The sequence below is a fragment of the Elephantulus edwardii genome, unplaced genomic scaffold, assembly GCF_000299155.1.
Source record: "Elephantulus edwardii isolate Elephantulus edwardi_28Jun2011 unplaced genomic scaffold, EleEdw1.0 scaffold00263, whole genome shotgun sequence".
In the NCBI taxonomy this organism is placed as follows: Eukaryota; Metazoa; Chordata; class Mammalia; order Macroscelidea; family Macroscelididae; genus Elephantulus; species Elephantulus edwardii.
In genome coordinates, this window is record NW_006400013.1 from 2,734,301 (window position 1) to 2,747,321 (window position 13,021).

The 13,021-nt window shown below is 41.6% G+C and overlaps 1 protein-coding gene across 2 annotated transcripts in view; it reads left to right on the forward strand.

The window, feature by feature from the left end:
- The first annotated feature begins 2,788 nt into the window (after window positions 1–2,788).
- The window catches only part of SNX1 (sorting nexin 1), a 52,822-nt gene continuing 42,589 nt past the window's right edge, over window positions 2,789–13,021 (forward strand). Inside the window, exon 1 of one of the 2 annotated variants that reach the window (XM_006899616.1) lies at window positions 2,789–2,955. In XM_006899616.1, the coding sequence (XP_006899678.1) occupies window positions 2,797–2,955 (159 nt within the window). In that variant the 5' untranslated portion in view covers window positions 2,789–2,796. The remainder of the gene's footprint in view (window positions 2,956–13,021) is intronic. The other variant, XM_006899617.1, reaches the window with a different exon arrangement.

A 13,021-nucleotide genomic window follows, 5' to 3' on the forward strand; every position in this document is an offset into this window, starting at 1 on the left:
TTGTTGTTGTTGTTTTTGATTGCCATCAAGTTGAGCACGACTCATAGACCCTATGAATAAAGCCTGAAGCCTTTCTATAACTATTGACATTTATCAAAGTTCATAGAGTTTCCACAGGCATGTTGTTTTCTAGGAAGTGGATGCCACTCCTGCTTCCAAACCTGTCTTAAACTGGAAGCTCCACCAAACACTGTCCACCATAGGTAACCGTTAGGGCATTTGACACCCCAATGGCACAAGGCTCAGCATCACAGCAACCCCAGGTTACCTCAGTTACTGCATATTGACAAGAGTTCTGTACCATTTAGAAGAATGTTCCTCCAAAATATAATAACAACCAACTTTAAATACAAAGGCCCACCCTGAGGTTTTGTTGACACTAAACAAGAGGCTTAAATAAATAAAAATTTTTTAAAAACCACCAGCAGCAATATAGTATGTTGTTGTTGTTATGTGCTGTTATGACAGTAGCTCTGAACCCTTCTCTGTCCTGAGTTGGCTTGCTTAAAGTGAAGAAAACTTGAAGTACGTGCTATAGAAGATCAAAGACCATGGCCTTCAATATGGATTACAGCTCAACATTAAGAAAACATAAATCCTCACCCACAGACAAAAAGGCAATATCATGATAGATGGAGAAAAGACTGAAGTGGTCAACAGTTTAATTTTATTTAGATCCACAATTAACACCAATGGTAGCAGCCATCAAGAAATCAAAAGATATGTTGCACTGGGAAAATCTGCTGTCAAGGACTTCTACAAAGTGCTGAAGGACAGGGATGTCTTTAAAGACTAAGGTGCACCTGATTCAAATCATGGTATTTTCACTTGTTTCCTATATAGCTGGCTGTCGGATAATGAATAAGGAAGACCAAAGAATCATTGATGCCTTTGAATTGTGGTGCTGGAGAAGTAAATGGACTGTACCATGGGCTAAGAGAACAAATCAATCTTAAAGGAAATGCAACCAGAATGCTCCTTAGAGGCAAGCTTGGTGCATCTTTGTCTCATATGTCTCATCTTTGGTCATATTTTCATATTTTATGTGCAACAGCACATAACAACAACCAGTCCTTGCAAAGAGAGACATCATTCTGGAAACAGCAGAGGGTCAACAAAAGAGAGGAAGACCCTCAACAAGATGAATTGACATAGAGTGGCTACCACAATGGGCTTAAGCAAGACAAGATACACTAAAGATGGTGCAAGATAAGGCAGGCTTCAAATCAGTTGTTCATAGGGTTGCTGTGAGTTGTAATTGACTCAGAGGCATGTTAGAACTGCCATCCATTTCACTTACTCAACAACAACAGAATATTAACGTCGGCTCCACAGTCAACACTCTTGGCACCAGCAGCCAGGAAATCAAAAAACGTATTGCGATGGGAAAGTCGGCTGTTAGGGACCTCTCTAAAGTACTCAAGAGCAACAGTGTCTCTCTGGAGTCTAAGGTGCCCCTGATACAGGCCATGGTCTTTGTTATCACTTGTTATGTTGAATCAGAGAGTTGGACAATGACTAGGGAGGACAGAAGGAGATTGATGCCTTTCAGCTGTGGTGCTGGAGAAGAGTATTGAATGTACCCTGGACTGCCAAGAAAACAAACAGATTCATCCTGGAGAGGGTTAAACCAGGCTACTCCTTGGAGGCAAGGATTCTGGGGCTTCGTCTGACATACTTTGGACATGTTGTAAGGAGAGACAGGTCCTTGGAGAGAGGGACATCATGCTTGGTAGGGTGGAGGACAGCGCAGGAGGGGAAGACCTTCTATGAGGTGGATTGATTCTGTGACTGGGGTAATCGTAATGGGTGTGTCAGAGGCAATGCGACTGGCACAGGATAGAGCAGGGTTTAGGGCTGTTTGTACACAGGGTCGCTATGAGTCGCAAATGACTGGAGGGCACATAACAACAACAAGTTAGGACAGTGGCACATCTTCTGTGAAGTGTACCAACTTCTCCATGTAGAATGGATGATCTTTCACTGTACTCCCAAAGTACATTGAACACGTTAAGATGTTAGTTTACATTCCTGCCTTCCCTTATTAAACTGGGAATGCTTAAATAGGCAATGAGACACACCGCCATAAGTAGATTCTGACTCATAGTGACCCTGCAGGGCATGAAGAACTGCCTATTGAGTTTCCAAGCTTGAAACTGTTTATAGAGACAAACTGCCTCAACTTTCTTCTGGAAAGCAAGCCTGTGGGTTCCAATGCAACCTTTTTGTTATCATCTGGGCCTGCAGGGCTCCATTAATGGGCAAGAAACTTATTCCCATATCTCAAATTCATAGCAGGGTGCCGGGCATACAGTAGATGCCTACTATACATTTCTTGAGGGCGTTAAGTGAACGTTGTCGAAGGACAAAACGGCAAGACGTTCTGGAGTCTGTCTGGAGACCTCAATCGGGTTTAGCGACTCTGTCTGAAGGCACCGTGTTCAGTAGGTGGCCCGTCGAGCTTTGCAAACTTTCTAAGCTAACAAACTCCTTTATTCAAAGGAAATCTGCCCACTTTATTCAAAGGAAATCTGCCCACTTTCCGGACACAAAGGGCCGTAGGCACCCGAGCAGCCCGCGGCTCCCCCTTTTGTGCCCTCTCGGGAAGCCCTCGGCATTCCGGCCACGGGCCCTGTACGAATGCCACAAGCTCGGCGCCGCCCCCTCGCCGAAGCCGGGCACGGAGTCCGCGGGTCGACGGCCGCGCGCCCACGCCTCCCTCGGCCCGGGCGCTGTGCTCGCGGGGCTCGCTCTCTATAAAGTTGTTGTTGCGGCTTCCGCCGCGGGTACAGGAAGATGGCGTCTGGCGGCGGCGGCTGTAGTGCTTCGGAGAGACTCCCTCCGCCTTTTCCCTGTCTGGAGCCCGAGTCCGAGGGGGCGGCTGGAGGGTCTGAGCCCGAGGCCGGGGACAGCGACACTGAGGGAGAGGACATTTTCACCGGCGCCGCGGCAGCCGTGAGTTCGCACCCTCTGGGGCGGGCGGGCACCCCAAAAGGGAAGAGAAGGTAGGTGAGGGTCGGGGAGGATGGGCAGAGTGGGCCCGTTGAGACCTCGCGTGGGTGACAGCAATCCAGGTCAGGGGACCTGAGTAGCCGTCAGACCCACAGAGCCTGGCTTCCCGGCCCCTGGGCGGAACGAGGGGTGTGGTGGAGTCTCCCCGAGGCCCCTGACAGCGGCCAACTGTCCAGGCCCAGCTGTGTGGTGACCTCACAAATTCATGCGCTGTTTTGCAAGTCCTTTCCTACCCAAACTGACTAATAAAGCAAAATAATAGAATGCAGACTTCCCTCCACCCCCCTAGGATGTCTGGAGTGGCTTGGGTTAGGGACCTCATCTGCAGATCCTTTCATTAATCTAGCACCTACCAATAATTACCAGAGGCCCCTGCTGGATGCTAGTTTATCAGAGTTCTTTTGACTTGTCTCTGATCTCTAAGAAAACCTGGCATTCTCTGACTGGGAGGAGGCCCTGCCAAGATAGGACACTTCATGGGCCTCAAGGCGTTGTCCTTCTTAAAGAGATGTTTCACTAAGTGCCAGAGTTCCTCAGAGGGAGCAAATTAATCTTGAGTGGGAAGAGGAAGTGGTATTTCCCCTGGTAATATTCACATTTCTTAGAAAAGGTAGAGATTGCAAGGAATCGTATTTGTATGTGAAAATCATTATGAAACTAGTGGAAACATTTAGGACTGTTCTGTGAGTATATTAACTCATTTCACTTCACATAGTTCTGGCAGATTGGAAACTTTTTCAGTGCTGGGTCTGTGGATTTATTCCTCCTTCTGCTGTGGATAATATTTCTCTTTATATTAGCTACTGAATTGTGAATGATTAAATAAAACAGCTTTACATTTTCTATGCAGTTTGTGTCCAAAATGTAATCATTTCCTAAGAGATTCTCATTTATGCTCATTTCATATAAGAAAAGATTGTTTCTTGGAAATACCTCAAGAACGAAGATGACAGTCATGATTTCCCCTGTACTGTGTTCAGGAATGCCTGTAATCCGAGCTCATAAAATGCTTGCTAATGCTAATAACATTCAAACTGTTTGATGAAGTCTGTTACTCAGAGAAATAATGTAACCATTGCTACTAATTTAGATTTCAGGTGTTAGCTTTCTGTATCCTATTTAAAGCATATCCTTAGGCTGTGTCTTTGTTAATTCTGCATAAGGCATGGAGAAAAGCTGCTGTTGATAACTGCCCACATGGCAGATATTCAGAATGAATATCCGAGAATCAGAAATCTTGGCACTGAAAGTAGTTGGCTACACAGGCAAATGCTAATTTTTTTTTTCTCCCAAAGGAACCTTGAAAATAATTCTTTTTTTAGAATTCTTTAAAGAAATTCAAGAAGGTTAGATTAATCTCACCAGATTCTGTAGTAAAATTTCCAACAGGTCATTCTGGTTCAACTTCCTGCTGAAAATTTACATTTCTATCTCAGATACAGGAATCTGTAGCTTGTAAAAAATCCTTCCAAGCATTGTCCACTATCTGTGTCCTCAGTTCCATAAAGTTTTGGAATTTTTATTTGTTTAAAGGGAAAGCAGCTCTCCTTTGTTTATTATTTCTCCCTAATGACTTTAAGAAACCTAAACCAGACTCTTGTAGATGAACCATGAGTGGGATACAAGTGTGAGAGACAGAAGACATGGCTGTGGTCACAGCTCTCTATTTGTCCAGGGTATAGGCAGGTGAACAGGGCTAAGTACACCATGATCCCTCCCGACTCACCCTCTCCCATCCCAACACCACTGCTACTTGCTGCCTCTGCTAGCAGCTCCAGCTCAGTTAAGAACAACCATAAGCAGGTTCCTGTAACATTTGATTTTTTGTATTTTTTTAAATTTTATTTTATATGGGTTTATTTACAAAGTTTGTGTACATTGTTTTTCACACCAGATCTTTCCCATTTCCTTCACCCCTACCCATCCATCAAATTGTGCAACCCTTTAATTAACCTCCTCTATCCTCACCCCTCAGCTTCTACCTTCCCCACTCCCCAGATCCTCATACTCATTCTGCAGTAATGGTCTTATACACTATTTGTCCTTACCATGTAAGGTTTTAATGTGGTGGTCTGCACAATGCCCCAACCATCTAATTCCCTATTTCATAGGACTTATGGTGCACATTATGCTTTGTATACCTGTATATTGAATCAGAATCTACACTTTAAAAAGATTTCTTATAGAGAAAAATCACCTGGGGATCATGTTAAAATATAGAATTCTGTATATCTGAAGTGGAAATGCAAATTACCAACAGGAGTTGAACCAGAATAAATTGGTTCAGAGCCATTTTTTACCAAAGGTATCATTACCTCTGTAATGGACCTGACAACTCAGTGATCTCAAGTCGCAAAGATATTCATTGATCATCAGTGGGGATCAGAATGATTTTAATTTGTTGTTGTTGTTGTTATGTGCCGTTGAGTCGTTTCCGACTCATAGCGACCCTATGCACAACAGCCCTAAACCCTGCTCTATTCTGCACCAACCGCACTGCCTCTGACACACCCATCCCGATTACCCCAGTCACTGAATCAATCCATCTCATAGAGGGTCTTCCCCTCCTGTGCTGTCCCTCCACCCTCCCAAGCATGATGTCCCTCTCCAAGGACCCGTCCCTCCTGGCAACATGTCCAAAGTATGTCAGACGAAGCCCCAGAATCCTTGCCTCCAAGGAGTAGCTTGGTTTAATCCTCTCCAAGATGAATCTGTTTGTTTTCCTGGCAGTCCATGGTACATTCAGTACCCTTCTCCAGCACCACAGCTCAAAAGCATCCACTTTCCTTCTGTCCTCCCTAGTCATTGTCCAACTCTCTGATGCATAACAAGCGATTGCAAAGACCATGGCCTGTATCAGGCGCACCTTAGTCTCCAGAGAGACACTGTTGCTCCTGAGTACCTTTGAGAGGTCCCTAACAGCAGACTTTCCCATTGCGATACGCTTTTTGATTTCCTGACTGCTGGTACCAAGAGTGTTGACTGTGGAGCCGAGCAAACTGAAGCTGTGAACACTCTCAATCTCTTCATCATCCATCCTGACGCTGCTAATTGGTCCAGTGGCGAGAATCTTTGTCTTCTTGACATTGAGCCTTAGTCCATACTGAAGGCTGCAGTCCTTGACCCTTCGCAGCAAGTGCATGAGGTCCTCCTCAGTTTCAGCAAGCAGGGTTGTGTCATCTGCATAACGCAGATTGTTAATAGATCTTCCACCAATCCTGATGCCACAATTCTCCTCATAGAGCCCAGCTTCTCGGATAATCTGCTCTGCATACATGTTGAAAAGGTATGGAGACAGGATGCATCCCTGGCATACACCCTTCCCAATTTTGAACCATGCAGTGTTACCCTGCTCTGTTCTGACTACTGCCTCTTGATCCAAGTACAGGTTTCGCATTAGCACAATTAAATGTTCTGGGATTCCCATTCTTCTCAGAGTCAGCCACAGTTTGTTATGATCCACACAGTCAAATGCCTTTGCATAATCAGTGAAACACAGATAGACATTCTTCTGGTATTCTCTGCTTTCAGCCAAGATCCATCTAACATCAGCAACAATATCCCTAGATAATTTTGTTTAGATTTGGTTCAAGAAAGGTTGAGTTGCTAAGGAAACAAAAAATGCCGCCTCTACACCATTTTTTGAGCTGCTGGACTTGATGTGAATCTTCAGTAAGTCAAGAGTTCAAGATTCCTCATCAATTAAGCTATATATACCTTGTTAAACAGACTTTAAATACAAATTACATCCTAATGAATGCTTTCCTTTTGAGCCATATAAAATAGGGATTTGTAGTGCTTTGTATATAAGAGTTAACCTTGAAAAATAAAGTCAGAATGTAAGCTTTGAAGTTTACTTGCCTAGATTAATATAAGTACTGGATCTTCTTGCTAGTTTAAGTTTGGGCAAGGTACTTAATTATACTGTTTGTTCTCCTATAAAATATGAATAATAGTATTTATAGCCACCATTATTATTATTAGATTGGAAAGCTATAAAACATTTAGGAAAATGCCTTTACTTTTTTTTTTTTGAGGGCTTGAGCTGTACCTACTGATGAACATTTTGTAAACTCTAAAACAAAAGAACCACAATATTGAATAATGGATAAGAAAAAGTTTAACTAGTTAACCTGAAAAATGTTAGTGTAGTTTTCAGAATTAAATAAGAGTAGGACTAGTCCTTGGAGAAGAACATCATGCTTGGAAAGATAGAGGGACAGTGCAGGAGAGGAAAACCCCAGATGAAATGGATTGATACAGAAACTCGGGTAATGGGAGTAGGTGTATCTGAGATATGAGACTGGGCAGTGAGATAGGGCAGACTTTAAAGTTATTGTACATAAGATCACATAACTCAGTGGCACAGAACAACAAGATTGATTAACTAAAAACTCTCAAAACATTCCTTTAATGACTTTTATAGCATCTGACTGATTTAAGTTAAGCTTTGTATTTTATTGCCTGTTGAAGGCAAAGGAAGAGGCATTGGAAAATTTTGACAGTGAAACATGGAAATTGTAAAACTTCTTTGTGGTGTGAATGTAGTTTTCTAACATTGATACAACAGCTGTTGCTGTTAATGATCCCATCCGCTCTCTTTTATGGCCCAAGAGGCTTTGTTAATACAAAATACAAATGTAATTTGATTTCTATCAAAAGAATAGCACATGTAGTCATAAGATATGCATCTTATACTCTATAAACCAGTTATTTGAGTGGGAGAGACTGAAGTTAAAAGAATTATTAAAGCAAATCTTAAATCACTACTTTTGTTCTAAGACTTGAAAACCAGCTTGTGGAATATCTAATTCTTAAAATAAATAAGGCATTATTGTCTTTTAACCTCTCACTTTGTGGGCCTATAAATAAAGACCTAAAACTTTCATTTATGAATCTTTAATAAGTGAATTCAGGTATGTATCTCTTTAAACTTTCTTAGTAATGAAATAGGCTTATCTTTCCCCTTAATAAAAGATACTTGATTAGAACCATTCTTTTGGCTCTCATAATGCTTACAGTTACCATGTTAAACAGGTTGCAGTGGCATGTATAGTTTTATACCTCATTTTACCACACTGATCTTCACATACTGTTAAACCTAGGGGTAAAATTAAAGCAAATGAAATTCCTTTATTTGCTTTGCCAGTAGTTCTTGTATGCCCATCTCTGTATAGAACGATACCTGTTTACAGTCAGGTTTGCTTTCTAAATTTAAAAGAAAGAACTGTGGAGACTTTTTTTCATGCTAAAACAAAGAAAGAAAGCAGTAGTGTCAGATTTTGGCCAGCTCTGGTAATTTCTTTTGGTACTATAGCAAACCAGTTGGGATTTTTTCCCATTATACTTATCCTTGAATTGAAATCCTGGTGATTAGGAAAATTGCCAGAAGAAATGAAATTGGAAAAAGAAAGAATAGCAAGGGACCTGAAAAGTCATATACTGAATAATTAGTCTTTTATAATTATTTACGTATTCCCACTGGTGTTTTAAGACAAGTGAGCAGAATGCTTTTTAATGGTATTCAAATATGTTGGCTAGTATTTGGCTCCTAGTTGACAATGATTATAGACAATAAAAGTTTTTAAAATATGTATTAGCATTGCAACTGGAAAAGGACATGGTTGTTTAGAATCTGCCCTTGAATTTGGATTAGTGTAGCATGTGTCCTGAAGGGGAACAGTTCAGTTCTTTCTGAGACTGGTTTATTCTCATGGGAGAATAACTTCTTTAGGTATGCTTAGAATTTGGTAGCTTTAATTAAAATTTATAAGGAGGTTGATAGTTTAACTGGCTAATACTGTAATTATGTGCTGTCCTTACAGCCTTCCAAGCATGATGTTCCTCTCCAAGGACTGGTCCTCCTTGTAACATGTCCAAAGTATGTCAGACAAAGACTCAGAGTGACAGAGCAAGAGAGGAAGATCCTCAGTGAGATGGATTGATTCAGTGACTGGGGTAATGAGGGTAGGTGTGTCAGTGACAGTAAGGTTGGCACAGGATAGAGCAGGTTTCAGGGCAGTTGTACATAGGGTCCCTGATGGCAGGTAACAACAACATTGTACTTATGTTCTACAAAATGTGTAGTAGCAGGGAGCTCTGGTGGCCTAGTGGCAAGACGGTGCACTGCAATCCCAGAGGTATGTGGTTCAAATCCACCAGATGCTCTGGTGGAGAAGGAGGGGGCAATCTCCTCCTGTACCAGTCAGATCTGATTTGACGGTACACGTAAAAATAATACAATAAAAATTAAAAAAAGAAAAAAAAATGTATAGTAGCTCTTCTCAAAGGTGCAATACAGTGCATAAGTAAGTTTCTTAACATTAGCCATTCTTTGGTCTTAACTTTGAAAAGTGAATCTATGTAAATATATTTTTAAACCAAGGTATCCTGCTTAGTCCCTTTATTTAGTTATTACTGTTAGTAAATGCCATTGTTAGATGCCATCAAGTAATTTCTGGTTCATAACAGCTTAGTGTACAACAGAACAAAACACTGTTTGATCTCACACCATCCTTTAAAGCACTGAAATGTTTGAGCCCATGTGGCAGCTACTGTATCAGTCCTTCTCCTCTTTGAAGGTCTTTGCCTTTTTCACTGACTCTGTATTTTACCAAGCATGGTATCCTTTTCCAGGGGCTGGTCCCTCCTGTTAACATGCAAAGTATGTGAGATAAAGTCTCACCATCCTCTCTCTAAGATCGTTCTGGTTCTACTTCTTCCCAGTGATACTATGCTATATCTACTTGTTCTGTTCAAAAGATTGGCTCTTAGTCATGGGTGAACTTTCCATTGTTGTTGCTGCTGCTGTTATGTGGTGTCGAGTAGCAACTGACTCCTAGCTGACCCTCCAGTGGGTTTCAGAGGCCATAAATTTCATGGGAAGAGATTGCCCATCTTTCTCGCTCACAGGAGCTGGTGGGTTTGAACTGCCAGTCTTTGGGCTGGTAGCACTACTCCTTATATAGTAGCCCATCAGAGTTCCAAGTAAGCGTCCCGTTGTTGTAGACCATCAAGTTGGAACTTGATCATCATAGTTGACCTTCCAGTGGGTTTTCAGAGGCAATTAATCACATGGGATTAGCTTCCTATTAAGTGTGTGATATTCCCTATTCGCATTCTGCCTCAATTATTTTTGGAGCTAATATCTGGTCAAAAGATTAAAAGTTGAAGTTTCACAGGTCTAATGAAAATGTCCTTGGAAAAAGTCAAGGACTTTTATTATGCCCACAGATTCATTTTAATGCTCAACTCTGATTGCAAAAATTTTACTTGTAGAAATATATATTTTCCTTACAGTAGAAATGTGCTATTAGTTAACCCAGTTTTTAAGGTTATTAAAAGTAGTCACAAAGTTCTATGGTAGAAATCAAAATGAGTGAAGACTTTTAAGATGACTAGTAGGGATAGAGCAAGTTTCAGGGCTGTTGTACATAGGGTCGCTATGAGTTGCAATCACCTCGATGGCACATAACAACAACAACAACAAGAACTCTGGTGGCCTAATGGTAAGAGACTGCACTGTTATCCCAAAGGCTATTAACTGCCTCTGAAAACACACCAGAGAGTCAACAACAACAAGAAGATATACAACAACAACAAGAACCTAACTTTATTTAAAATTAGAGTTTGAGGTTTAAGAGCTAAGCAAATCTGGGAGCACTCATGGCTTAGTGGTGAGGAATGGTGCTGCCAAAACAAAAGTAAATGGTTCAAATCCTTCAGCCACTCTGTGAGAGAAATGGGAAAGTCTCCTCCACTGTGATTTACTGTCTCTGAAAACTTTCTGGACGGTCAGCTGTGGGTTGGTTCTGACTCAGTGGTACACAACAATAACAATAACAACAACAACAACAACCTAATTTTATTTAAAATTAAAGTTTGGGCCTTAAGAGATAAGCAACAAGTGAGCTCTGGTGGCCTAGTGGCAAGAAGAGGTGAGCAGTTCGATTCCACCAGATACTCTGCTGGATAAGGAGGGACAATCTCTTCCTCTACCAGTCAGATCCAATTTGATGGTGTGTACACACACACACACACACACACACACACACACACACACACACGAGATAAGCAACAGAAATTACACTTTTGGTTTCTCTAGGGTGTTGCTGTCCTTTTGTCTGCTCAGGTGTTAAGGCTACTCTGATAATGCAGTTTGTCATTGGTTATGGTAAGAGAAGAGGGAGGAAAAAGAACACTGTAATTTCTGCCCTTAGTCCTCAAAGCTTCTCAGTGCTTTTAGGTAGCTTTTGGCATAAATAATTCCTGTGTAGTTGATAGTTACTAAAGCAGGTGGCTATAGGTATGTATCTCAGCTCCAGGAAGAGCCTGTTGCTCAGCTTTTTCTGGCTTAGTCTTTTGCTTAGTCAAATGGACAATTGATACTTCATTCCGCTCACCAAGTAGATTTTTAACTGAGTTTGCATTTTCAGTTTAGAAAATAATACACCCATTAACACTCTGATCCTTTGATAGTTTTCTGGGCCCTTCTAATTTATGCTAGTTTGAGACCCAGAAAATTTAATAGGGAGATGATGTCAATGAATTCAGTAGACTGTATCCAAATGTTGGCCAGTTTATATCATATCTCTCAGTTTGAGGTCTCAAATGTTCTTTCTCATGGCTTTTCTTATTCAGCTCAGTGGTCAGCTTCAGACTAATTTTCCCTAACTCCTTGTTTTCTATTTTCATTAGTCCTTCTATTTTCCAGCGCAGAGGTTCTTCACTTTGTTGTTGTTGTTAGGAATTCTCGGCAGTCCAGTGGTAGTGTATGTAGACCCATTTCAGAGTTATATTTTTTAAATGGTGGGTATATGCGACTCATAGCGACCCTATGTACAACAGCTCAGAAGCCTGTCCTGTCCTGAGCCAGTCACACTGACCCTGACACACCTAATTCCATTGCCCCAGTTACTGTGTCAATCCATTTCACCCAGGGTCTTCCTCTCCTGCGCTGTTCCTCCTCTCTTCTATGCTTTTAAAATAAGTAAAATACATTAGAAAACAATTATATTGAAATATGGTTATCAATATATTAAAACCATTTCATCCTGCTAATAGTGCTGTACCAATACGCAACATTATGATGGAAGGAAAAGAGATTGAGATTGTCAACAACTTCATCTTACTTGGAACCACAATTAACACCCTTAGTACCAGCAGCCAGAAAATAAGATGATGCATTGCATTGGGGAAAATCTGCAGTTAGGGACCTCTCCAAATTGTTGAGGAATAATGATGTCAGTTTGAGGACTAAGGTGGATCTGATTCAGGCAGTAGTCTTTCTAATCACTTTGTTATGCATCTGAGAGCTGGACAGTAGTTAGGGAAGACAAAACAAGAGTTGATGCCTTGAACTGTGGTGTTGGAGAAGAGCACTGAACATCCCATGGATGGCCAAGAGAACAAACATATATCTTGGAGAGGGTGTAGCCGGAGTGCTCTTTGCAGTCAAGAATGATAAGGCTTTGCCTCACATACTTTGAGCATGTTGCTTAGACGGGCTGTTCCTTGGAGAGGGACATAATGCTGGGGAGGGTGGAGGGTCAGCAAAGGAGAGAAAGACCCTCAACCAGGTGGATTGACACAGTGACTGGTGCAGTGGGCTCTTGTGTGTCAGTAAGTATGAGGATGGTGCAGGATAGAACAGGGTTAAGATCTTGTATTCATAGGGTCACAGCAAGTCTCCACTCGATAGCACCTAACAACAACAGTAGTGCTTTTTAATGCATTACCTAGGGACAGGTAAGAAGCCCTAGTGGGCAGTATTTAACATACTGTTGCCTGCTAAATGAACGATCAGCCATTTCAGTCCACTCCTTGGAAGAAAGATAAGACTGTCTGCTGCAGTAAAGATTGCAACTTTGGGGTTGCTGTGAGGCAGAATTGAATCCACAGCAATAAGTATGTGTGGGTCTAAAATTTGAAATAAAGAGTAACATAAATAAGGGAGCTCTGGTGGCCTAGTGGCAAGAAGCTGCACTGAAATCCCAGAGGTGTGCAGTTC